General features: G+C 44.3%; 3 protein-coding genes across 4 annotated transcripts; 2 read left to right on the top strand and 1 right to left on the bottom strand.

Annotated features, from left to right (window-relative positions):
- Positions 1 to 263: 263 nt before the first annotated feature.
- klhl15 (kelch-like family member 15) lies at positions 264 to 11,328 on the bottom strand. 2 transcript variants are annotated; one of them, XM_041961872.1, is made up of 10 exons: positions 11,120 to 11,159; positions 9,283 to 9,370; positions 8,153 to 8,261; positions 7,413 to 7,551; positions 6,723 to 6,911; positions 6,383 to 6,607; positions 6,110 to 6,271; positions 5,789 to 5,998; positions 5,130 to 5,320; positions 264 to 4,957 (listed from the first exon to the last, which is right to left on the bottom strand). In XM_041961872.1, the coding sequence occupies exons 3-10, from the start codon at positions 8,170 to 8,172 to the stop codon at positions 4,198 to 4,200; spliced, it is 1,896 nt and encodes a 631-aa protein (XP_041817806.1). In that variant the 5' UTR covers positions 8,173 to 8,261; positions 9,283 to 9,370; positions 11,120 to 11,159; the 3' UTR covers positions 264 to 4,197. The 2 variants fall into 2 exon arrangements, with proteins under 2 accessions (XP_041817806.1, XP_041817805.1); XM_041961871.1 differs by lacking the exon at positions 8,153 to 8,261 and having other exon boundaries at positions 11,120 to 11,328.
- Positions 11,329 to 13,243: 1,915 nt separating this feature from the next.
- Positions 13,244 to 19,485, top strand: eif2s3 (eukaryotic translation initiation factor 2, subunit 3 gamma). Its single transcript, XM_041961329.1, has 12 exons — positions 13,244 to 13,319; positions 14,215 to 14,278; positions 14,374 to 14,501; positions 14,922 to 15,043; positions 15,146 to 15,240; positions 15,362 to 15,520; positions 15,974 to 16,108; positions 16,309 to 16,403; positions 17,645 to 17,789; positions 17,925 to 18,094; positions 18,566 to 18,738; positions 19,072 to 19,485. The coding sequence occupies exons 1-12, from the start codon at positions 13,251 to 13,253 to the stop codon at positions 19,133 to 19,135; spliced, it is 1,419 nt and encodes a 472-aa protein (XP_041817263.1). The 5' UTR covers positions 13,244 to 13,250; the 3' UTR covers positions 19,136 to 19,485.
- A 1,002-nt stretch (positions 19,486 to 20,487) lies between these two features.
- lrrc31 (leucine rich repeat containing 31) lies at positions 20,488 to 27,294 on the top strand. Its single transcript, XM_041961576.1, has 10 exons — positions 20,488 to 20,715; positions 21,850 to 22,041; positions 22,205 to 22,348; positions 22,630 to 22,797; positions 23,218 to 23,382; positions 23,544 to 23,726; positions 24,149 to 24,316; positions 24,427 to 24,591; positions 25,589 to 25,744; positions 26,466 to 27,294. The coding sequence occupies exons 1-10, from the start codon at positions 20,703 to 20,705 to the stop codon at positions 26,852 to 26,854; spliced, it is 1,743 nt and encodes a 580-aa protein (XP_041817510.1). The 5' UTR covers positions 20,488 to 20,702; the 3' UTR covers positions 26,855 to 27,294.
- Positions 27,295 to 27,382: the final 88 nt, after the last annotated feature.

Here is a 27,382-nt window from a genome sequence, read left to right as displayed (position 1 = left end):
GGAATGATTGTTTAAGCCATTAATCAAACAGAATAACCACTTACTACCTCCAGCTTCTCAAATGTGAAGACTTACTGCTTTTCTCTTTCACATCATTGTGAATTGAAAATCTTTAAATTTTGGGCTGTTGGTGAGACAATAATTAAAAATAATAATAAAAAAAACTGCATGACTGCATTTAAAACACACACACAGACACACACACACATATATATATATATATATATATATAAACACTCAGTCAGCCAGCTGAAAGTTGACCAATATGAACATTTATTTCTGGAAAGAAGTTACAAATCGTTTCCAAAGAGTTTCTACTCAGATTATAAGATATATTAATCTGATTTCACTTTCTTTTTCAGATACAGTCGTTGTAGCAAGGTACTGTGTGTTTTTTTAATCCTCTATTCTGTTTTCCTACTGACAGACTGAAGACTGGTGGACTAAAGGATGCTGCGCTATGACTGAATGTGCCTCAAATCAGGACAGTAGTACTTCATCAGTTACACTTTTGTTCTTTTAACAGCAACATGAGAGGAGGAGGAGCAGCGAGAGAACTGCAGAGTGGCAGATGTGATGATGAAGATGATGATGATGATATCAGCTGCAGAGTACAGTAACACATAAGAGACGTGAAGGAATGTTCATCTCCCAGCCAGACCTGCCTCTGACAGTGTGGTCAGTGTGTGGACACGTCTATGGTTACTCTGAAAGTTTGGAGTTACTAATTAGAAGCAACCAGAAAAAAAAATACATGAAATGTCTTGAATCAGAAATAAAATGATTTGAACAATGATTGACAGCTGAGGAAATGTTTTGAGCCTTGAGGAAAATACAGTAAAGATTGTTTGTCTTTTACTTTCATTTATTTTCATTCTGCCTTTGAGTGGCAAAAAAAGTGAGTCAAACAAATGTAGCTTCAGTGTGATGGCTGCATATCAGAGTCTGCAGCGGTAAATCAGTCCATCAATTAACCAACTGAAATAAAATCACTCTGCAACTATTTTGATCATCTAATAATCATTTAGACATTTTTCAAGCCAAAATACTGAACATTTGCAGGTTTCAGCTCCTCAAATCTGAGGAAATCTGAGGATCTGCTGCTTTTCTTTGTCACATATGACAGTAAATTCCAGATCTGAGTCTGAATAGATTTGAGTTTTGGCAACAAAAGAAGACATTTTCCTCATTTTTTGACATTTTATTCACTAAACAATAAATCAAGAAAATAATGCATTTATTGTAATTCTTGGAAAATTTTTTTTGCTGTCAAACATTTTCCTGCTTTGAACAAAGATGAAATATGAAGTCCACAGTGAAACACACAACTTCTCACTGCTGAGGCGCTAACATGGGAAGCTTACAGTCTTTGATTTCTACCAGTTCCACGGAGCACTGAGGCATCGCATGAACACTGAAAAGCTGCGGCTCGGGACTCCAGAGGTCTGTGTGTGGACTGCGGGGATGAATTAAAGGATAACACCAGAGTTTTTTCATATCAGGAAGAAACTGAAATCTCATCCCTCAAAAACCGGTTTGTATTTAAGGAATTATGAAAAACCTGTAAATGTAACATCTGGCTGCGAATGAAATCTTAAACTGGTTAACTTTAACTGAAGAAGGTTAAAATTAAAGAAGAACACCTGGATGCCTTATGCAGAATATGACAGTGTGCATACAGGAAATATAAAGCTGCTGGAGAAATGACACCAGTACCCTCCTTTAAATCGTACCTTTTCACCTGTTAAGACCCAACTACATTTTATAATAGGTTTCAAAAGATGACTGCAACACAAAGTGACAATCACGCCACTTTACGCCGGAAGAAAGGCTGTTCTCAAAGCATCCATTCATTAGCCACATGCAGTGCTGCCGAGGTGGACGGGACAGACGGTCGAGGATGAAACGAGGAAAGGAGACAAGTACAATCTGAAAACAACACGACTCACGATGAAAGTTTTGTCATAATAAATAACCCTACTTCTGTTACTGCATAGCTCGGTGAAAGCAATACTTCAGAAAATAAATAATTTAAATACGCGGCTGACATACAGAAGTGCATCGGTATGTGTTCTAGCCCTTTTCACAGTTGGCTCACAGAGGAAAAAGGAAAAATAAATATCTAGAGAGGACAAGGTCAGAAACATGGAGGTGCTAATCGAGCAGGGCTTGCTGGACTGCAGGATCGGACAGCTATGACAGCAGACATGTCGACCTGCTAAATAACTGGTAATGAAGCAGGTCTGAGATTAACACAGCTGACTGCAAACGGCTGGTAGAGTTCGGCTTTGGTGGACATACTGGCGCAAATCATCCAAAACACTTGCTGGTCATTCACAGCTGACAGCCTGCGTCATCCTGAGCTCTGTCGGTCGTAGATGGTTTCACACATGAAGAACGTGAAACATGTAGACCAGTTTAAAGTGAAATAAATAATGGGCCTCAAGCAAGAATCGCTCGCATGAAAAGGTTCATTCTCAAGTTAGACAATCGAGCAATTTAAGAGAATCTGCACGAAAGACGAACTTAACGCGAAGCTACCGTTCTGGTCACCACATCATCATCATCGCCATGGCTGCCTGAGAGCTTTTATCCAACTTGAAATTTCATGATGTGTACCCGCATGTTTCTTTTTTCTCTTTGGAAACATTTCTGTGAATGAAACCTCTCACAAACAGAGCACAACAGGCAGCCTTAAAAATTTTAGGGCTCTCAATCATGCTAATGCTGGAAGCTCAAAGTCCTTCACCTCCGCAGGGACAGGTGGCGTTCATGAGGCTCAAACATGGGATTCATGGCAAGTTTGTGCAGTTAAGAGAGTTTGGTGAATCTGACTTGTAGCTGGAAATAAAGAGAATTTTAGGCCAAGAATATGAAAACGCGTTTGCAGGAGTCCCAATGTTTCTTAGATATTTCAAGCAGCTGCATGATGGAGGGCACATTTTCAGCTCAGCTTGACTCGTCAGCCAGGAAGTTAATTTCAGACGCTGCTAAAAACATTACAGCCTGCTGTGGAGGTCCGCTGGTAAACTGTGCATTTACACCCAAGAGCCACAACAAGAACCAATAAAGTGCAGGGAATGTAGACGAGTAGATGAAGCACTGCCAGTGACCAGACGGATACAGACAACAACCTTTGACCCCTGCGGTGTGCCAGTCCCTGTCGCCATCATCAAACGACATCATCACGAAATGAAGAATGAGCCCTCGTGTACCATGTAGTGTTTTCCTCTCTAACACACATCCACACACACACACGCACGCGCACACACACACGGTGATGTTATATGGACATGAGCACAGTATGGTGGATATCTGGGAGTAAAGAGCAGAATTAGGACCAATCGCAGGAACGCACTGGAAGCGACGTCTGAGTTTCTGTCTGAGGAATCTGACGGTTTACAGCTGGCAGCAGATCGAAGCGTTAGCATCTGTTCGCTGGTCTCTCTACAATCTGCGTCATATATTTGGAGACAGGCTATAAAATGATCTACACTGCAGTATATAGTGTCCATACTTTGTTTACATACCTAATTGTATGCTTTAACTTGCTGTTATATTGCTTATAGGGCATTTTTGGAGTGTTTGAAGTAGCTGCAGTCACGTCTTGGCTGTCACTAACCTATTTTTCAAAAAGAGCACCTTGATTAACGATATACAGGATGTTTGTTTGCCTTTAAATACATAAAAGGACTGAAAAAAACCTAATTCAGACACATCTGTGATACTGGTTTGTTCGACCAGTGAAATAAAATAAAAGCAGGTCTGTGCATGAATGTGACGCTTCCAGTGCGTTTCTGCCGTAAGTCTGACTGGACAGCCTAAATACAGTAGGTGAGTAGTAGAATAGCAAACTGACCACAGTCCAAACATAAACCAGCAGAATTAAACTTTTTTTTTTCTCCTGACAAATTATTTTCCGTAATTTTCTGAGAAAGCTAATTCTGAAAATGTTCAAGCTGACTGTTGACGTGTGACGTCTCGGCACGCCACGCTTCGACTGGCTTCAATAAGAACAGCAACGTATGGCCCGGCCATCTTTTCCCTCATCTTAGGAAAGTGCTGGTCTCTAGTTTAAAAGCCTGCACGTCAGAAGAGTCTCCCACCTGTAAACACCTGATCTCCCAGCGGGACACTTCAGTCCTCGAACAGTGAATTCCCATTTTTATAAAAAGGAGGCTTGTTGTGGAGCAGACCTCAGCTGCAGCGTCTGACGTGCTCGAGCACATACTCTGGGAAGTGCAGACTGCACACCTGCAGACCGTCCAGTTTGCAAGGCATCCTGGGATACTCGTCCTCCTTCCACTTGTTTTCATCGGGGTCGAAGGTGAGGATGGAGTCACTGTAGTGGCCGTTGTAACAGAGGCCGCCCAGCACCATGATCTGCCTGTCCAACACTGCCACCCCGTGGCCGCTGCGCCCTATGGGCATGGAGGCGAGGATGGTCCACTCGTCGGTGTCCGGGTCGTACACTTCGGTGGACGGGCAGCCCTGCGACTCGAAGGAAGCCCGCAGGATCACGCACACGCCTCCGAACACGTACAGCTTCCCGTTGTGCGAGATCATCTTGTGGAAGCAACGGGCGTAGTTCATTTTGGATTTGTTCTCCCAGCAGCTGGCGTGGGTGCCGGGCAGCAGCGGGCCTCGGCCGGCGCGTGTCCTGTGTGCGTCTGAGCCGCCCGAGCTCCCTCCTCCTCCCCCGCCTCCCGCCTCCCGCCCCGGATCAAACACGCACACCTGTTTGGAGGTGGAGGAGGAGGTGATGCCGCCGGTGATGTACAGTTTACCATTAAGGACCGTTCCCTCGTGACCGTACTTGTTTACAGGATACGGGTCCACGAACTCCCAGCGGTCCTCTGTGATGTCGTAGCGCTCTGTGGAATAGAAGGTCTCGTCTCGCGTGCGGCCCGCTACGGCGTAAATAAACTTCCCGATGACGCCGACGGCAAACTCTGACCTGCAAACAACAACAACAAACACCATGAATATGAATCAATAAATAAATAATCAATCACATGAAGCTGGCAAAGAGCCGGTGAGCATCTCCAAAATCACCCTGAAATGAACGTAATGCGACAACAAACCAAAAAAAAAAAGAAGTCAGAGCACACAGAACAGCCTCCTCTCACCGGGGCACAGACATGTCGGCCATGCGCAGCCAGGAGTTCTGCCGAGGGTCATAGCGGTAGACTTTGGAGGAGGCGTGAAACTCCCCGTCGGGTCCCAGCTCCTCTCCACCCAACAGGAAGGCAAAGTTGTTAACGATCGCCAGGCAGTCCGGTCGCAACGGCACCTGAGGTCCCTCCAGCTCCCACCACACCTGAGGGATGAAAAGACGGGCAACTGAACCTGAGAGACTCCACGTTCATCAAAGCTTCTTCTGAGGGATACAAACATTTATCTACAAAAACCTGTTTTTCAATCTAACAGAAGAGGCCAAAACACAAAACAAAACTGTGAGATTGAAAAATTATTTAACCAGATTGTGAATCTGACATTCGCTGGCAGCTTGTGAGACTCAGACACTCCGATAAAACGAGCAGAAAGCTCCTCCGTCCCTGCAGCTAGCGTAGAATCCCCCTCATTTTATTGTTAAATCCGTTTAGGTTTGAGGTTTTAACACAGCACCGTGAGCCACTTCACCCTGAATATGCATAAACAGATAAATTGAATCCCTGCAACAAAGAGAGGAAACGGCCGGGTGGACAGGCGTATCAGCTGTGTGCGTGGCTTCATGGTCGGTGACCAAACCACACGTGCTGTTATAGGCAGAGAAACATGCGGACACCTTCGGGCGCTGCAGCAGCAGGATCTTGCTGTTGACCATGCTGTGACCGATCATTCCCCTGAACACGGCGGTCTGCGGGCGGACCGAGCGGATACGGTTGGAGCGCGTCTCCACCAGAGGCTGCTGGTTGACATCGTGGAAGTAGCTGAGGGCCTGATCGACCTCCTGCCTCAACTGTCTGGAGTAACGGTAAAACTCTGACGTCTTCACCTGTGACGAGGAAGAGGAGGACAGGAGGACGTCAGGAAACCTGTGCAATCTGAAGAGAGCGAGCAGAACGCCTCCATCTGAACAGCAAACCTGTCAGAAAGCAGAACTCACCTTCTCAAAGATGTTAGCAGGAGTCATGAGGCAGAAGCGGATGGACTGCACGATGGTGTCGGTGTGCCTCCACCGCCGCCGGTCGTGTCGCAGCCACGCCTGGACCGCTTCATACAGCTCGATTTCTGGGAAGCGACTCAGAGCGTCACTGTTCAGGTACGCCTGGTTCAGAGACAAAGAGACGGACGAGAGGAAGAGACGGAGTTTAGAAAGCTTTTGATGTGTGAATGTGTCATGCCGACGAAGCTTCGCGTGGTTTGTCTACAACCCAACCTGCAGTCTCTCCAGGCCGAGGTAGGACAGGAAGTCGGGCCGGCTCATGAGGGGCACAAAGTTGTCAAGTAGGAAGTTGTCGAGCTGCTCCTGGACGCCCTCCACGCCCACGCTGAAGTCCTCCAGGAGGCGCATGACCTCGGCACAGTTCTCCAGACAGATTTTGGCCAGCAGGAAGGAGCAGCAGAACTCCACCGCCTCCGTCAGCTGGACGTACATGGCCGCCTGTCAGAAAGGAGGGAACCGAGAAAAAAGTATTAAATACTGGTGAACTTTTTAATTTTTCATCAGTCCTGAACAAAAACGGCCTCCATAGAAGGCTAGCAGTGGGTGGTGTTACCTGGAGGATCTCTTGGACGGTGGGCATGCTGAGCTCCAGAGAGCCGTAGTACATGAACCGGAGAATGTGGCCGAACCCAGCGGCTGTCAGCCCCTTCATGTGGATCTTGTCCTGGTCCCGCTCCCTCATGTCTGCTGTGAACATGACCCGGAAGTAGTCGCTCTGGGTGGCCAGAAGCGCCTTGTGGGCCTGCAGGAGGATGGACACACCGGATACAGAAGACAGATCTATGATCTGTTCTCTCATTTCACACGGGATCGTACCAGGAAATGTTAGCCGGTGCAGGAACACGTTCTACGTATCCAGCATGGATTTCTCTCACAACTTTCCTGTCACAGGTCTGCTCCTGAAATGCATTACTGTGAGCAAGTTGAAAACATAAACTGACTCAGCAATGTTCAAGGTGAGATGTCAGGTGGCTGTGAAGTGATTTCCGTTCCAATGTTATATGAACTTGAATGAAAGAGACTCCTCTCTGTGGGAATAAAAACGGGTTTTTCTTACTTTACAGTTACCTGACATGTTTTTTTTCCAGCTTCAAAGTTATTTCCAATCATTCAGTGAGTTGAACTAATTTTATGAGCAGATCTCTGACTGAAATGACGCTCCCTGGAGATTTCCACGCAGGTATGTGACATGTAGCGTGCGGTCTTATATGAGGGCTGTTGTAACACCATCAGCTCTGTGTACCTGGAAGTGGTGCTCCTCTATCAACAGCGTGACATCCAGCAGCAGGCGCTCCTCGTAAAGCGCCCGGAAGCCCGACGACACACTCCCATCGTGCACCTGGGACAGGTACACCTCCACATCTGCCCCCGACATAACACACCTGGAGGCAGAGAGGTGCAAAGCGCAGGAGCAGGTGGAGGGTGGAGACAGGGCAATGTCAAAAAAAAAAAAATCATAGAGTGTTAGAGGAGATCTGTCAGGTCACAACTCTGAACATTAAGCAAGGATTAACTAGAATTAACAAGAATTCATAAATGAATTCAGCGAGTCCCTCCGAGGAAACGCTGTGTTTGTGTGTGTGCTGCTGAAAACAGTAAGTCTGGGACTGGAAGGGCATCAATAGGACGTTCAGCATTAAAAGCTCAGCACTTCAGCTGCTGCATCCTAACAAGCCGTTGCTCTTTCACAGCCAGACGTGCGTGTTTCAGCACTGACACACTGGGGAAATACCCACCGCAACACAGTGAGGTTGGTAAAAATAAAGAGAAAGAGAGGAAATCCTTTAAAGAAGCATCTCATGTGTCACTTCATCCCATTTCTTCACACAGACGCACAAACAGACACACACCTTGTGCTTAATTTTACCTTCATTCCACACATAAGAGAAGAAACACAAACTCACACATCATCTGCATACCTCCACAAACTCAGCCGCTCATCAAGAAGGCAAATGAAAACAAACACACACACAGCACACTCACCTCTGATTGGCCACGGGCATGTCAGAGGGGGTTGTCCGAGCCAATCAGAGGACAGTGCCCCTTGTGTCCAGTGGATGCTAACAATGTCCCTTTTCTGAGCGTCAATCACCTGGACGACAAAGCCAACACAGAGCATGAACGTCTGCAGGGGCAAAGTGCAGTAAAAAAAAAAGCCATACAAGGACTTGTGTGTATGTTAAATATCTTTACTCGAGGCCAAAAGTATGCAGACACACAAACATTACACCCATGTGTCGTTGTTAAATAGTCCATGTGGACAAGCGTGTCCATTGTCCACATAATTTTGGCCTTATCTCTCATATTTGAATACAGAAAATGCACGAGTCTACTTGCCAGGTCTGTTCATTAAAATGAATGTTATGAAATGATTGTTAGTTGATGTCTTAATGAAGTTAGAGGATTGTTCCAGATCATTACAACTTGGATCTTATTTTCATACTTCTGCACATCACTATCAGTACTGATAACATTGTACTCAACTAGCAGATTAGCGAGACCTGCGAAACACCGACATCACTAACAGGAAGTCAAGTAGGATGAACAAAACAGACAATCAGACACGTTAGAAACAAACCTGCAGCTCTGACAAACTTATTTGGAAGAAAAACAAAGACAACCAGTAAAATTATTACCCAAACTGTCTGCTGGAGACATCCATCGCAGTTCACAGATACACTTCCTGATTCAGCTTTGACCTCCTGTACTGACTGTACGTGGTTTTTCTGTAGAATTCAGGCGGCCTCACTATCAGCTTTACCTCCAAATAAAGCGGTTTAGATAATCTGGATAAACTGTTGCTTTGTTTGCCACCTGACTGATCATCGGGCTGTTCGTGCGGTTTCCCCCTGTGGGACTTGGTTGGAGCAAAGTTTTAGCGTTTACAGAACTGCCATTACTCTGGTTGGTACAATGTTATCATAACCAATAGGAATGATGACCAAAACCTGTCATCTACCCTGTCAGTCCAGAGCACAGGAGGCAGAGATGAAGCAGATGGTCGAGATGAGGAAGGAGAGGAGTAACAGGTAAGATAGATGATGAGCTAATAGTGACAGAAAGGGCTTTGCTCGAGGTTTAACATGCAGTGTTGTGGAATAAAAAAATCGTACCTTTTAGAGCCCGGGCGAACAATCACAGGCTTTGATGGCTGAGCGCTAGGGGGCCGCTCGCATTTCCTGTGTTTATGTTTCCCTGGTTCTAACAGAGGACACAAGAAATGACCCCACAGGTCAGTGGAGGAGGAGCAGAGAGCACGACAGCACCATCAAATGTTCCACGACACATTCAGGGAAGCTGCAACTAGTCAGTTCAAACTACGTCACAACACACAAGTGCAAGTATCAGCAGTGACGTATACAGTCGGGACAGTCTTTAGCAACAGAATTGTCACACACTGAGGCAGATATACGTTTCCAAATATTCAAGAAAATGACTTATTTTCCTGGTTCCTTAGTCCAGCTGCAATTTATGATTCATCAACGTATGATTTAAAGTGGCAGCATGTAGATAAACAGTTTAAACATTCAAAAGCTGCAACTAACCATTATTTTCATCTTTAGTTAATCCACTGATTATTTTCTAAACTGATCATTTAGTCCATGGCATGGCTAAAAACAGTGAAAAGATGCATATCATCATTTCTCAGAGGCCAAGAGGACATTTTTAAATTGCTTGTTTTGTCCAACCAACAGTCCAAAACCAAAGAGATTCAGTTCTACCATCATGTATGAGAAGGAAACCAGAAAATCCTCACATTCAAGAACCTGAAACCAGGTTCTTGGCTTTTAAAACAATGAAGCGATTATCAAATTGCTACCACTAATTGATAAACAGCTTCATTGTTTCAGTTCTAGTTATTTTACTTGATCAATAGCCATATAATCCAACTTATGTTGACATGATCAAACAACAGCAACTAACAAGTATCTATGAGCTGTAACTAATAAAAGGCTGTTTGGCAATTTTCTCTGATAAATGACTATAATCGTGTACCAATTAATATTATTGATTCTCAATTGAAAAATGGTTTAAAATCAACTAATTGATTGGACATGAATCCCCAGTACCTCTCAATAAAGTTACATTGCAAGAGGTGGTTAGTATCACAACAGAACTAAAACTTCCTTTATACTAAGAGAAGAACCGACATACTCTCGTAATTCGTGTAAATCTCGGTGTGGTTTCGTGTCAGGGAGTCTGACCTCACCTGAGTTTGTTTCTGGGTGGGAAGGAAAAAACAACAACAGGCAGTCAGTCTGTCACTGCAGCCGAGCTCATCTGTCAACAAGCTTTACTCCCTCAGTGGTTCACAGTCACTTCACCGCTAGCTGCTAAGCTAATATACAGTGAAGTTGTCACTCACTGAAGAGCCGTAGTTCACGATATGTGACTCGTTACAAATCGAGATTATTTATTGTGTCAGTCACATTTCAGCCGTGACAACAGGGGGAGCAGAAAAGAAGAAGCGTTGGGCAGGTAGGCATTGCAATGCTAAAGGCAACGCTAACGTTAGCAAAGAAGGGGTAACGGTCTAACTAGCTACCTAACTTCACATTACACTGACGTGGGCAGCCCCGCAGTGGGTTAGAGAAGCTACCCTCTATGACATTCTTTAATTTTCACTTTAACAGCGACAAAAGCTATGCTACAGGGACCTTGCATGCTAAGATTGGAGCCCCAAAACAAAGGCTAAGGCTACAGTTAACGGTACACATATACAACTCTGGTATCCGGAGATGAATGCGATGATGTTAGCTAGCTGATCGTTTGGATCGTGTGTAAGAAGCAAATTCAATGACCGCGGATATTCTACTCTAGAGTGAACAGCCTGGCCAGACAAATTAACTGTCACGATTTCCAGCAGTGGTGACAAGAGATACGGGGGATCCGACACTGATCGATCGGGGTAACAGCTTTAGCTTAGCTGCTAAAATCCAGCCGTCTCACCTCGGCGGTGCGAATCCCCACAACCCCTCTTCGACCAGGCAGCTCTGGCTCCTTCGGACATGAAGTTGCGGGTTCGATGCCGGAATCAAGAAAGCGGACGGCAGTGATGCACTGCCATGTTATCGTCCATCTGCCAGACGAAGAGACCCCCCACTCAGCCCTAAATTAAACGGGTAACAAACCACAGCGGTCCACAGGCTTTGCGGACGCCATTTTCTACTCTGGCGTCATTTCCCTTTTGGGCGGAACTGAAGGGCGTTGTGCGCTGCAGCAAAGATTGTATATATACAAGATGTATCACTCTCCACTGTGTTCCAGTTTTACGAGTCTCAAAATGTTCATCACATTTCATTTGTCCTGAAAAGGTTCATTATAATTCAGTTAAAATCAGTGGTGTGGCTGAAAGTGTATCTGCTCAAGTCCTGTACTTAAGAACAATTTTGAAGTACTTGTGCTGTACTTTCTGCTACATTTTACTCCACTACATTTATCTGAAATCTTTAATTACTTTGCAGATTCAGATTATTAATAATATAAAATATAATCAGCAAATAAATTGTGATGTACAGTTTTAGGTTAAAATAAAACGTTTGAAATTCACACGCTGCCTAGACTCTAGTTCATATAGTAAAAATAAGTCCAGTCTTTACCAGCTGCAACATTAAAGTGGTGTAGTTACACATGGATGCATCAGTACAGTACTTCTAATCTATTAGAATAATTTACATTATTCTGAACAGGGCCATTCTGCATTATGAGTCATTTTACTTTTTGTACTTTAAGTATATTTTGATACTAATACATTTGTAGTTTTACTAAAATGAAATCCATGTGCAAACACCCACCCACCAAAGTGAAGTGAAAGTGAAGAACTAACGTCCACTAAGACAGGTCAGAAATGTTCTGGGGTGACAAACATCAATATTATTTGGAGAATTTTGAAGATGGTTCTATCTTTCTTTGGGAGTTAATAAGGGATGGAATAAGTATTCAGATCTCTTACTTAAGTAGAGGTAGCATTAACGCATGGTAAAATAACTCCACTACAAGTAAAAGTCTTGCATTCAAAATCTTTAATCTTCAAGTATACACAAAGTTCAAAACAGTATAGAACACAATGCAAGTTATTACAGGAACCGTCAAATGAAACCTGTAATGCACATAGCATTTTCTTACAGCAGAGTAATTATGTTGTCAAACTTGACTCACTGTAATGTGGCCTTACCGTACCCAGAATATGCATTGTGCAGATGTATTACAATGAAACACACAAACCAAAATATAATAAAATATAATTTGAAAAAAAAGTCAGTTTTTTTCCTCAGGTGTGGTCCACAGTGCAGGACAGAAGAAAATGTGATCAAGACTTTGGCCTGAACTGTCCAAAGCATCATGTTGATAACAATCACAGCTCATACTAACGGGGGCCAACAACATCCTGTTAGCCTGCTCAATAATCCATCCATGGCTTTTATTGTAGTGTAAATATTTGGTTTGAAGGCCTTTGCTGGACTTTGTCTTATTAGACTTTGTCAATTTTCCGTATACATTTTCCCACATGCATTTACAGTGAGATACATTTAAAACGAATTGACACAAAAAACCTAGGAGCAGTCTTCCTACTGTTCCAGGACTTGTGTCTTAAAGAACACATCACAAAACTACAAACCATGAGCGCGACAAAAAAGCACATTGGTGACGTCACTAAGTAACGACGGACCTTAACGCATGGATGAGAATATATTTATGTACTTTTTATAATGGGAAAGGGTTAGTCTAAACCTGTGCTCTGTTCGGTGATACATGTTTTTAACTGTATACAAACAGCAGCAGTTTGTGGTCATTACGTTCATGAATTTTACAGTAAGACTTAAATTGCATCAGCCGCTCTGAAAGGACCCCGTTGCTTCTACTTACATGAATCACGCGAGTTGCAAACCACGTCTTTGTCATTTGTCAGCGAGAAATAAATATGTAGTATACGTCTTGTTCTAAACATATGTAATACTCTACTAACACCGAAAATGTAAACAGCATTTGATGGAATAAGTGATTGTTGGAAAAGAGAAACTAGTGTTTTTATGATCAGGCATTCGCCTGAGCCGCCCCTTTCATTCCCTTTTCATTCAAGATGGCGGGTGACGAGTCTGGTACAACGCTTGGTCAGCCTCACTTGGCTAGACAAGACCTTACTTCCTTGGTAAGTGCTACTTTAACAAATATTACTGCTGTGTTATTTCATGTCGGTGGCTGTCGGCATGGCGTGTCGCCAAAACGTTTACACATAAGGTAAAAATCCTTAACGCTTAACAATCGGGGGTGGTGCGTCGCCGCCAGCCGGCACATGACGACAGGCCCAGCTTGCGGACCGCTAAAACACCCGCTTCACTTCTAAGAAAGACTAACGTTAGTCTCAGTTTTATCAACATTTTGAAATAAGACAAACGTTGGAATGTCTAATATGTACTTGCAGCTCTACAATTAGTTAGTCGTCATCTTTGTTCTACGTCAGTGGTATCTTATCCCTGTTTGATACGAACGTTAGCATCATTTGCTATGTTGAATTAAAATCCAGGAAAATGTCGATGGGATTCGTAACGATGATGGAGGCAAGGGTGCTGTTCAGAATAATCCCTCTCTGCAGGCTTTCATTTGCCTCACATCTACAACAGTACAGTCGCTTTATGAAATATGTGGATATCGGTTGGTGCTATTGGAGTTCACAGTGGACCGTAAAGTCATTTAAATGACTGCAGACACGGGACAGAGACAACATGCTTTGCTAGAATTGTTGTCACATAGTTATAGGTCAGTTAACCATAAACCATAAATATAGACGTAATATATTAACAGACAATAGTAACAGACTGGGTTTTACGTGAAACGGCGTATGTCAGTGCCTCTGGCTGATTGTCCACTTCATATGTGTGCAGAGTCAGAAAGGGACAGTGTTTGCATGTCTGTACCAGGGCAGCTCCCTTTGTGTCTATTCACCTCCAGGATTAAAGAGAGTGATGGGTCGCTGCAGATCGGCGTCAGTTTCTGTGTTGTTTTTCAGTGCGTGGTGAGTCTAATGTGAGTTGTTCATTTGGCAGGATGTGTCTACCCTGACGCCTCTCTCTCCAGAGATCATCAGCAGACAGGCCACCATCAATATTGGTAGGGCTATCGGGCAAAAACTGATCAGATTTTGTGCCTTTCAGCATGCTCACCTGAGGGCTGCCTGTTTTGACTTCTGTCTTTCTCTCTCGCAGGCACCATCGGTCATGTGGCCCATGGAAAGTCCACTGTAGTGAAGGCCATTTCTGGTGTCCACACTGTCAGGTTCAAGAATGAGCTGGAGAGGAACATCACCATCAAGCTAGGATATGCTAACGCTAAGGTAAACGGCACTGGGCACTGATTTTTTGAGAGTAATCCGGCCTCTCTACCTGATCTTTCTCTTTTCTCTTTTGACGGGCAGTGCCTGTGGATGATGGTTTTGTTTATTTTGACGTTTTCCATCCCGAGTTAGAATAGAATGCTTGCACAATATTAAAAGCGCTCGCTCCATATTAATTCTGTCTTTTCCGCCAGGCAGTAATGTCACTTCTATTTAGAAATTCACACACAAGAGTGCTAACAAGGGAGAAACTTTGACATTTTGAAAGGAGGTCTGTTCATTGTTTATATTAATGCACAAAACTTGCATTGGATTTCTAGATTTTTCTCTCTGAAATGATCACCCAACATCCCCATAAGATGGAGTACATTGAAAGTGACTCAACATTTTCACGTTTTTTTCCTCTACAAATGATTGTAGGTCTATAAGCTGGATGACCCCAGCTGTCCCAGGCCAGAGTGCTACAGGTCGTGTGGCAGCAGCACTCCTGATGAGTTTCCCTCAGACATCCCCGGCACCAAGGGCAACTTCAAACTGGTCAGGTAGGACTGGAGCCAGGGGGCGGTCGTGTTTAGAGTTTCAACTGTGAGCATCTTCATCTTTCATGCATCAGTGGCACTTTTTCTTTTCTTTTCTTTTCCCAGACATGTGTCATTTGTGGACTGTCCTGGTCACGACATTTTGATGGCAACCATGTTGAACGGAGCAGCCGTCATGGATGCAGCCCTCCTGCTTATTGGTAAGTCTCTGATTCCTTCACTCCCACCAGCAAGACAAACTGACTTATATTGTGTGTTATTTGCTTCCATTTTTTTTTTTTTTAAAGTCGTCTGATTGTTGTTCTTGCCTCTGTCTGTCAGCGGGTAACGAGTCGTGTCCTCAGCCCCAGACGTCAGAGCACCTGGCGGCCATAGAGATCATGAAGCTGAAGCACATCCTCATCCTACAGAACAAGATTGACCTGGTGAAGGAGAGCCAGGCCAAAGAGCAGTACGAGCAGATCCTCGCCTTCGTACAGGGTGAGTTGGCATGAGTCTCAAGTATTTCATACAAGAAAAACATCACATAAAGCCACCTTCAAACCATTTGTGTTAACAGTTCCTGTAATTCAGCACCTCTCGCAGGTCCGTCTGTATGCAGAGCACAAACAGCTCTCACAATATGGCTGAATAAATCACAACTTGAGTGTCACACAGTGAAAACTACAATGTCTTTACAGCCGTCACAGTTTTTATGATGTCAGCTGTGCATCTTAAAGTTCAGCAGGTGTTGAAATGGTCACAGTAATCAGTCTTTGAACACATCATCAAAAAGGAAACAGCCACTTTTTCAGTTGTACTGAATGAAAGAGCAGGTTCAGGTACCTTTTCCAGTTTCTCCTCTTCAGACTAGTGACTCTTCAGGTCACGTTCGTCTTTCTCTGAGTCTTTGGTGACGGTGACCTGATGCCGCGTGTCGTGTGTGTCCTGCAGGCACAGTGGCAGAGGGCGCTCCCATCATTCCTATCTCAGCACAGCTGAAGTACAACATCGAGGTGGTTTGTGAGTACATCGTCAAAAAGATCCCAGTGCCCATCAGAGACTTCACCTCCGAGCCCAGACTCATCGGTAAGAGGAAATACGCCGGTCGCACTCGTTTCTGCTGTTGTGTGTTTGCTGCGTTTTTTGTTTTTTCTCGTTATCATTTTTTAGCCTTGTATTTCATTGTCGTTTGCTTTGAAGCATTTAATGACTTTGTTTAATAAAATGCTCTGTCGGTAGATTTGAATGGTATTGAATGAATCCTGTGAACGCCTTCTGTGCTTCAGTCATCAGATCTTTTGATGTGAACAAGCCCGGCTGTGAAGTGGATGACCTGAAAGGAGGCGTGGCAGGTGGAAGTATCCTGAAGGGTGTGCTCAAGGTGAGATTTGGTCTTTGTTTGCTTGAACAGACAAAACTGATTCACAGTTCAGACGTGCACATTTCAAACTGCAGCACTGAAGCAGCAACCACTCCCCCTCTGTTCAGAGGTACTTGGCTACTGTATCAAAGCTAAAATACATCTTTATTTTACATAAATTGTGGTGGATTTTCAATTTCCTGTCTGTTGAAGGTGTAAATTCCTGTCACACCTTTTTTTTTTTTTTTTTTTTTGAAACTCTTTATTTATTGGTATTTTCATTTTTTCCATAAAGCAAACCAAACAAACAGTCCATTTCTGCCATCGTTTCTCACACAGATCTTTTTGAAGTCTGATTGAGTATGTCATTTGTTCAAGAACATGTAGTTGTTTTACTATATTAACAAAAATATCACTGGTGGGGCGTTTTTCTGGAGCCAACATTTTGTAATGGCTTTCTTACTTTCTGCCTGCAGAACCTTGAAGAGGTAATTATCAGCTCTATTTAACTGTCCATGAGAAATATTTCCCAGATAAAGGGTTGAAAATAATACATCGATGTCAAAACACAGAACCTCTGAGATAATTTTAGCCACTTCCCTCCAAAAATCTGGATGGGAGGGCAGGATCAGAAGACATGAGTCTGGTCTGCCATGCTCTCTCCACAGTCTCTCCAGCAGGCCAGTTGTGTTCCAGTTTGTTTAGACTTCTGCTTGGGCGCTATAAAAAAACGAATTAAACTTTTCCAACAGAAGTCCCTCCAGATCCAGGAGTTGGTAGAAGATGACTGGGTTTCCCAGACTTTAAGCCACATTATTATTATTATTATTACAATGTTCAACTCCTTTTCCCATTGATGTTTCACATAGTCTGTATTGTCCATATTCAGTGAAATGATGTTAGATATAACTTGCCTGTCACACCTTTTCTAAAGGCCTTTCACCAGGCTGTTTAGGTTATTTTTCCACCATAATCATTCAGCTCGAGTGGAGATAAATGTAGAATTCTGACGGAGTTGCATCACAAACTCCAGAGCTAGTGTAGCTATTGTATATGTACAGCTGTCTTAATGATCAACGATCCTGCTTTAAATGAAAAATAGTAGAATGTGTCAGAATCAGACGGCGTGCGACACAAACACTGACGATAAAAGAGGCAGTTTTGGAAGTGATCACACATTTAGAAACACAGCCTTAATGCAGTTTTCTGCCAGTTGAGTTACGTTTGCCTCTGACCCGTCCTCCTCCTCTGTGTGACCTCAGGTGGGTCAAGAGATCGAGGTGCGGCCAGGTATCGTGTCCAAAGACCAGGAAGGGAAGCTGATGTGCAAACCCATCTTCTCCAAAATCGTGTCTTTGTTTGCCGAGCACAACGACCTGCAGTACGCTGCACCCGGAGGCCTTATCGGTACGTCCACACTCACACGGTTTAATCCAGATTCATCCTTTTGTGCAACACGACGCAGATCCCTCTTCATTACTGAAAAGGATAAGATCTGTCGAGTTTGACAAGTGGCACAAACAACCAAATGTTTGCGTGCAGGTGTGGGCACTAAGATCGACCCGACGTTGTGCCGGGCGGACCGTATGGTCGGTCAGGTGCTGGGTGCCGTCGGAGCGCTGCCGGAGATCTTCACCGAGTTGGAGATCTCCTACTTCCTGCTGAGGAGGCTGCTGGGAGTCCGCACAGAGGGAGACAAGAAGGCTGCCAAGGTGAGACATGCGTGATGGGAAATGTAGTCCCAAATCTCAAAAATATAGGAGAGCAATGATGTTGAAGAAAGTCAGAGCTGTAACTGAAGGGAAGATGCAGAAACAAGGTGCAGGCAGGTCCTGCACGTGTTTCAGTTCTAAGTAGTGATACTGAAGCCTTGAAACTCAGCGTTTAGCATTTAGAGGTCTTTCTTTTTAAGCATGTGGATCTGCAGTTCCTGTTTGAAAAGTGCTGTACAAATAAAGTTTACTATTATTATCAACATGTTTTGGTTGTGTGGGGATGGTGTAAACTGAGAAAACACCTCAGAAATGTGTAAAACCGGTCATTTTTATTCTTGCTGTCATTAAGAAAGTATTTCTAACTTTGCAAATTCCTGGATATTTGCATATTACTCTCATAAACACGGTGATAGAAATCAACCAGTAGGAGATTATTGAACGGCGTCCTTTATCTTTTCGTGTCTGCAGGTCCAGAAGCTGTCTAAGAACGAGGTGCTGATGGTGAACATCGGCTCGTTGTCGACGGGCGGCCGCGTCAGCGCCGTCAAGGCTGATCTGGCCAAGATCGTCCTCACCAACCCAGTGTGCACAGAGGTGGGGGAGAAGATTGCTCTGAGTCGACGTGTGGAGAAACATTGGCGGTAAGGATCCACTTCAGAGCGAAGTCTGCACTTCACAAAGCCGTCCGAGCCACAGCTGTGAGGCAGCAAAGCTTCAACCTTTACCATTTTTTGGTGAAAATAATCAGTTGTCATGGAAATCCTGTTTATTTCACTGCACTTGTTTACTGCTCACTAAATAAATGCTTGTTTGGGTGCTGGTCTGAGAATCTGGACCCTCAAATCTGCAATTTAGTGATTTTGGACATACAAGCATTTATGACGGAAGTCCAGCGTTACACCTGGAGGCTGAGCAGTGTTCAGCAATGGTCTTTCTGTTGTCATCTAATTGGCTCCTCTCCTTCTTCCTGTCAGTCTGATTGGATGGGGACAGATCAGGAGGGGCGTGACCATCACACCCACAGTGGACGATGACTGAGGAGGAAAAAACGGGACGTCACCGTAGCAACGCTCCCATCAGCTGGACGGGGTCACAACCATCACAGTCTTCTTGGATTTTTTTAGTTTTTTCCACATGGAGGAAGGAAGCGAACAGAGCAGGACATGTCAGCGGTTAGGACGCCTCCTCCCTCTGCTCTTCTTCCTCAGCAGCAGCAGGTCGGCCCAGTTTCTGCTGCAGGTGAAGGAGAACGGGAGGAGAGGAGGCGCTGTAGACCATCACATAATCCTCCAGAGAAGGTTCACATGCAGCTGCTGTCAGCTCAGGCAGTACAGATCCTGTACTGCACACAGATTTCAGTCAGATTCAATAAAACCAATTTGAAACGAGCACGTCTTCGGGGTCTGTTTGTCGGCTTTCGTTTATGTTTCATCACGTTGTCGCAGCTGAACAGACGATTAACTGCAGATAAGTATAAAACTATATAAAATAAAAAGGCTCAAAGGATTTAAAACTCCATGAGTTAATTTCTGTCAGAATCAGACCTGTGTCTTAATTAGGACTGATCTCTTCATATTGTGATAAGATTATGTCAAAATGAACGATTTTAAGCAAAAGCAACCAGAATGAGTAGCTGTTACTACTACTATACAGTATATATATAAAAAAAACTGGTGGAATAGTTTAATTGATCTGTCAACTGACACAAATACAAAACAGCAACATTTATGTAATTAAGCAAAGATTACTTAAATAACTAATGGATTGAGAAAATGATTATTTGTGCAAATCCAGTTTGTTGCATTGAACGTTAGTTTGATTATTTTGTTATTTGTCTATTTCTAGTGAGTTTCCTATATTACTATTTATATATTTTCCTACATTAAGTATCTCCACTCAGTTTCCAGTTCATAAGGTACACCGGGCTAAAGTCTCACATCAACCTGTGTTAAACTGTCACTTAGTGGAAATTAATAAAAAAAACATGTTTATACATTAAACACTGAAAGGAAATGAGCATTAATGCATCAGTAATTATAATCCAAAAGCCTCCCTGCCCCGCCAGTTTGCATAATGTGAGCTTTTGCTACTTTAAGTATATTTTGAAGCTTTTTGTAATCTGGAATGCAGTACTACTGGTAACAGAGTATTTCTACACTGTGGTATTGCTACTTTTACTTCAGTCAAAGCTCGGAGTACGTCTTCCAGCACCGGTCATTCATGCAGCATTGTTTTATATTGATATTGATCAGCAAATTAATCCTCAAGCACAGCGACGCCAACGTTAACTGAAGGTGTTGTCGCACTTCCGGGATGATCCACCTGACGAGCACGAGACGTAACGTCATCCCGGTGTTCCACTAAGACCAGAACAAAGTGAGAGCGTCCGACATCTGAAGAGGAAGAGAGAGTCAGAAGTGAATTAATCCTTAGAATTAGTGCAGGTGATCGATCACCTGATCTCCGTGATTTCTTCATGTTCTCCGTGAGACCGTGAACGCACCGCCGTGACGACTGACTGATAGAAACACGGTCGAGTTTTTATTTATTCTTGTATTTTTATCATCTGTTGCTTTTGTGCTGGAGCTGAACTCTTTGCAGCCGCATGGAGTCTGCAGGTGAGAGGAATGAAAATCAAAGTATTGTGCAGAGATTTGACTCCTGCAGGTTCACAGGACTGATCACTGATTTCACTGCTGGGGGGTTGGAGGCTTCTTCCTCTGTACAAGTAAAGTCCAGCAGTGAAGTACATTTAATCAAGTACTGTGCTGAAGTACAACTTCTACTCCACTAAATCTCACTACATTTATCTGACAGGTTTGTTCTTTAGAAGATTCTTGGACACAAAACATATGAAGTTTCTAAAATATGTTTTGTTATAATTATAAGCAGTTTATACAAGTAGAGCTGAAACGATTAGTTGATCAATCAATTAAAAGTAAAACCCTGCTTTGACATGAACGACTGAGTCACGATAGTTGAACAGTCACAGGGAACATTTCACTGCACTCAGTACTTTTACTTTCTATACTTGAAGTACAGTTTATTTACATTGTGGTATTAGTACTGTTTCTTACGTAGAATCTGAATACTTCCTCCAGCACTGCCAAACGCATTGAAATGACCCCCTTTAGAATTAGACACAGTTTCCAATAATGATGGAGAAGAGATACATTATTATTATTATTATTATTATTATTAAGCAAGCCCTCATTTAAAAAAAACTTTCCTGTTTCCTCTCCTCTACTCAGCTTTAATTAACTTTGATTTATGAAACACTTCTCCTGTTGTTATTTGCTCTGTCCTGTTTTTATCCTCTTTGAATCTTTATCCGCTCTGTTTCCTGTGATTTCTCCTCCAGGGATCAATAAAATCTTTTCTTGCATGTTAGTGAAATAATCTTCACTAATAATCTAAACCTCTTGTTTCCTAAGAAGCAAATGGTCTCGGCCATTTAAGGAGAAAACAGAACAGTAACTACTCCTGATTGTCCGTCAGGTCATTTATCGGGCTTCACAGGCAGTTAATGGATCTTTTCACAAAAATTAAACATTCATCACCTGTAAACAGGTGTAAAATCCATCAGTTACTACAGCCTCCATCAAGCAACTGCCAATGTACCTCTGAAAACCCTGAATTCATCTTAATTAAAAGGAGAAATTAAGCACATTTAACTGATAGTATAATGTGTTTTGGTGTGTAGTGTCAGTTCATTCAAATGGTGAACATGTTCTCTGCCTCTCATTGGTCAGACGGCCAGCGGGGGCGGGACGGCGGCAGTCAGAGGCGCTCCCCTCTCGACGTCATCATGAGCCAGATCCGCAGGAAGCGTACGTCCTCAGACAGGAAGCCGCTGGGACGCCTCCTGTCCTGGACCTCAGACCGGACAGGGATCCCCGAGGATGGGGAGATGGAGGGCAGGGAGGAGAGAGGACACAGCTCAGGTGGTGTTTCCCAGCAGCATGGTGAAAAACTGAGTTTAAACAACGGCCATGTTTGTGAAAACGAACACAGAACTCCAGAAAGAGGAAGATGTTAAAGCTACAACCTGAAGAGCTTCAGAGGTCAAAGGTCAAAGAGTGCGAGTGACGTGTGTTTGTGTTCCAGGTGGCGCAGAGGCGGCAGGCAGCGAGCGGGACGCCGGCTGGGGTCGAGTGTGTGTTCTGCTCCAGAGGTTGGGGAAGAAAGCCGACAGCAGGAGCCTGAGCCTGGCTCACTGTGACCTCACTGCCACAGACCTGCTGGAGCTCGGTGCCTGCAGCTACTCTCACCTCCACTCTGATTCTGTTAAGATTGTTGACTTCTGACGTTTACACGACACATAAAATAATTTAAAAGTAAACCACAAGTGACAACACGGCAGCCTTTATGCTGCAGGTGACACCGCTTCCCTTCAGGCAGCTACCTCATCATTGCAGCTGCAGGAAACTGACAGGCTGAAGGCTGGATGTCGGCCTGCAGCGACAGATGGAGTAAACGCAGTTTGCATCAATATGTCTTCATGTCTGCTGAAGCCTCATTCTCTTCCTCAGCGACGTTGCTGCAGTTCCTCCCTCAGCTGGAGGAGGTGGACGTCTCCTGGAACGAGCTGATTGGCGGAAGTCTGAAAGCGCTGACCTCTCACCTCCAGCATGTGGGCGGGATCAGAGCGCTGAGGCTCTGCAGCTGTAGGCTGAGTGCTGATGACATCACTGCGCTGGGTGGGTCATTATTTCTGGTTTGATTGAAAGCTTAAAACTGCACGTAGATCAGGTCAGTTTATTTATTTAGAGGTTTGTTTAGTTTTATCAGCAAATGTCCGTTCAGAAATGCTGAATCCTTCCTGGTTCCAGCCTCTGAGCTGTAAGGACTTGCTGCTTTGAGATCTGAAGCCGCCATCTTGGGCTCAGAAAACTGAGATTTGTAATTTTCACTCTTGTCTGACATGTTCCAGACGTGATGATTGCTCGATTAATTCATGAAACTGTTCGTTGTAACCTGAGAGTTGGAGTTGGTCGCGTCGGGGGCCTTCAGCTCTCTTTGATGGCATTCAGAGAACTAAATATTTCAAAGTCACTAAATTAATGGATAATACTGCAAATAAACCGCCAACAAACATTTTCAGTCGTCTGTGTGTTTAGGCGACGCTCTCGGCTGCGTGCCTTACTTGGAGATCCTCGATTTATCCTGGAACGGTGGCGTCGGGGGCGGCGCTTTGCAAGGCCTGCTGGGTAAACTTCAGCCACCACTGCGGGAGCTCCACCTGGTGGCCTGCCAGCTCACTGCGGCTGATGCTACTGCGCTGGGTACTGACTTTAACTCACATTAACTTATTTTCATAAGGTGGTAGATGAGTCAACCTCCCCCGTCTGTATCACAGTCATCTCCTACATTTCCCACAATGCCAGTGGAGAGCCCCCTCAGGATGTGTGTACACGTTGTATTGATGAAAACTTGTCCCTCTCAGGAGGAATGATGTCTGCCCTCCACAGACTCTGTGTGCTGGACGTGTCCTGTAATCCTCAGCTCACACAGGAAGTTGATGCTGGCGGCTTCAGAGAAATGGCGTCCTCTCTCTCCCACGCCGCCTCCCTCACAACGCTTCGATTACAGGCCTGCGGTCTGACGACGGACAGCCTCGATGCTCTTGGTAAGTAATCAACTCAGTCTACCTGACATGACAGATTTTCTGCCATTTTTTTAGATTTTAGATTTTCCACACAGTTTTCCAACAACTGCTTGTCAGATTGTTGTAGCCGTGGACCTTTTTGACACAAACTGCTGTATTTCTTTCATGCATCTGCAATTAAATTTAGATTACACATGCTCATATCAGCTCTGAGCAATTCTACACCGAAAGGGAAGAGTCAGAGAAAAGATCAGGACGCTGTACTGAAAGGTCACAGTCTGAAGCCAATAGATCCATCTGAGGATGTTGTACTGTACAGCGACTGCTGTTCCAACACTTCCATTGTATTACATGGTATTATTCATAAATTTACATTTATTGTATTATCTTGAAGAAAAATGCATCAAGACTAGCACATTCTGGCTTATCATCTTGCCCTGCAGGTGGTTCGCTCCGCTGCCTCCCCTCAGTGCGAGAGTTGGACCTGTCCTGCAACAAAAGTCTGGCTGGAGGACTGAACCACCTCACCCTCCACCTGGAGAGCCTCACACACCTGGAGAGCCTCGACCTTCACCTGTGCTGTCTCACACACACTGACCTGGAAGCCCTGAGTGAGTGAGTGAGTGTGTGAGTGCGCGTAAACTGATATGCACTGATATGATTGAGTGTGTTGTGAGCATCAGCAGTTACCTGCAGCAGTCACGTGACTCGTTGTCTCCAGTTCAGGTGCTTCCCTCTCTGACGGCGCTGACTGAGCTCGACGTGTCGTCCAATAAGGAGGCAGGGGGCGTGGTCCACTCGCTGGTGTCCGCCCTCCCTCTGACACAGATGAGGCGTCTGCCGCTCAACAGCTGCAGCCTGAACGAGGAGTCCTTCACTGCTGTCGGTACGCACACACTACTACTGATGCTGCCACAGCTGGTAATACAACTACTACCAGCCAGTGGCGTGCACGGGGGGGGGGCACCGGCCCCCCTCGTGTCCCAGTTTTTGAAAAACGCATGCTAAAGTGCCACCTGGGAGCCAAAACGTGCATTAAAGTGCCCTCTGGTAAGCCAAATGCATGCTAAAGTGCCCGCTGGGAGCCAAATTGGGTCTAAAGTGCCCCCTGGGAGCCAAAACACATGCTGAAGTGCCCCCTGGGAGCCAAAACGCGTGCTAAAGTGCCCTCTTAGGAGCCAAAACGCGTGCTAAAGTGCCCTCTTCAGTGGCGAGGACACGCTATATGTGCCCTTTTTTTCCTTTTTGCCCTTGCCCTTCAAAAAGTCTGTGCACACCACTGCTACCAGCAGTACTGATACTACTGAAACTGGTACTATTGCTCTGAATACTTATAGTGCGGGGGTAGAAGTATTCAGTATTCGTTTACTTAAGTGAAAGTGGAAATACCACAATGTAAAAATATTAGGAAACAGTCCTACATTCCTAATTTTTCTTTTAAATGTGTATGTTGACCCCATACAAGCACAAAAACAAGCTACCAAAAAGAACATCACAGATTTTTAAATTCATCAAATCATTTTCTAATTGTTTTCTTTTTCTAATGCATTCCTGATACACAGGTGAGTCGAAAAAATGACATTATACAAATGTTTGATGTCCGATGACGGTCTGTGCATTTTCAATAAACTCAATAAACTTTGTGCAGACAGCATGTGGGATTTCATCACCTTCTTTTGTAAATACTTAAAGAAATATGAGATTTCTGTTCATTTATATACTCAGACCGCCCTTCACTGAGTCTGAACTGAGAGGCTTAACTGTGATTCAAGCCAAAATATCTTAAAATGTGGCTTTTGAGCTTTGAGTCTGGTGCAGTATGAACTGTACAGGGTCAGTGTATCTCACTGATTTGTGTGTGTGTCTGTGTGTGTGTGTGTCAGCCTTGGCCGTGCCGTACCTCCGCAGTGTGGATGTTTCCTGGTGTAAAGTGGTTGGTGGTCATTTAGCGCTGCTCCTCGATGCTTTGCAGCCGTCAGTCATCCTGGAGCTCCGCCTCAGCAGCTGTGACCTCACCACGGATGACCTGCGTCACCTAGGTAACGCACACACACACACACAGAGGGTTTTTATATCAAAATACAACAAAACATACATTTATTTGGACTTAAAGTTAAATAACAGGCCTTTTTTATGAATGAAAAGCTCAGTTTATAATAGTAAAATTAATGACGGCTGAATTCCATTTAGCTGCTTCAGACCTGTTTCACAAATATACTGTAGACTTTGAAGTGATGTCTGCTGTGAAACAAAAGCACTTTTGTACTCATAGAAGAGAGACACAATTACAAGCTCCAGCAAAACAGATAACAAATGTAGGGCATTTGTTCAGGCCAGGTGTTCCAGATGTGACTGCAGTGATTTTAACTACTTTACTTCTTATTCGTTCCTTTGGAACGCTCAATAAATCAGCAGACAATCAGGTTTTATCTGCTGACTGACGACGGCACGCGTGCACATTTCTTGTCTGATGAAAACCCTGCACCTCCAGTTTTTGGGATTTTCATACTCACTTTTAAAGGAAAGAAGGAGAGAAATTAGAAAAGAAGGAAGGACAAAAGAAAGGAAATATAAAAGAAGGAAAAAGAAAGATTAGAGTTGGTCAATTCTCAAAAACTTGCACTAGAAGTCATGATGCCAAAAAAATATTCAATAATTCTCAAGTAAAGAACCAGAATAAACTGCCCCGTCCCGCCTCTGCAGGATTCTACATTATTGATCAGTAATCATTGATCGGTCCTCCATCTTTGTCCCGTGCAGCTGCAGTGTGCAGACGTGGCTGTCTGTCCTCTCTGCGAGTCCTGGATCTGTCCTACAACGGCTCGGTAGGTGATGACGGCTGGTCTGCCCTGTTCGCAGCAGGAGGTCTGGGCTCTCTGGAGGAGCTCGACCTCAGCCTCCGACCTTCGACCTCTGCTCCCCGCTCGGCCTGGCTGCCGGCGCTGCTCTGCGCTCTGCCTCGACTGCCTGCGCTGACTCGCCTGGCGGTGCGGCGGTGGAGGATCAGCTCTCAGGACACACAGCAGCTGAGCCACTGTCTGGGAAAGAGGGGCGTCCTGCTCGAGTGGGATCCGCCAAATAAAGACGCAGCATCGTCATTTAAGGCGACCAATCAGGAGAGCCCAGAGGAGGGTCGGCCTGAGGAGTAGGGATTCAAAAATCCTGAAGATGCTGAACAGAAGGCTGCTTACCTGATATCACATGTCACTAATGAAGGACAGCTGAATTAAAAACATTACAGCACTCATTAAATGCACTCTGAGCCTTTAACAAACACGACTGCACCAAGTAACAAAGTCACGGATGATTTCTAAAATTGTGATCAACGTTTTTCTTTTAAATACACAAAAAAAACAAACTGTAGATTTGATATTACTGAATGTTGATGAACAATAACACTGAGTTATGACCCAGTTTTATAAATCTGTGATGAATTCAGAAGCACTGATGGAAGTCTAACATGCTAGCTCATGTTACTTTTACAAGCTTAAATGTTTGCAGTTTACATTATGCACACTTCTAGCTGTAGGCTAAACATTAAATGAGACAGGATGGACATTTTGGATTCACCTTTGATTAAAAAAATCTCACAGGCAATATTTTATTGTTCAGAAGGCTCATTTTATCACCACAGGTTTCATGACTTCTGTCTTCTGGTGTGCTTGCATTGATTTATT

Source organism: Chelmon rostratus, chromosome 20, assembly GCF_017976325.1.
Source record: "Chelmon rostratus isolate fCheRos1 chromosome 20, fCheRos1.pri, whole genome shotgun sequence".
Lineage (NCBI taxonomy): Eukaryota > Metazoa > Chordata > Actinopteri > Chaetodontiformes > Chaetodontidae > Chelmon > Chelmon rostratus.
Note: the sequence above shows the minus strand (reverse complement) of the source record. Positions and strands in the feature narration are given on the sequence as shown.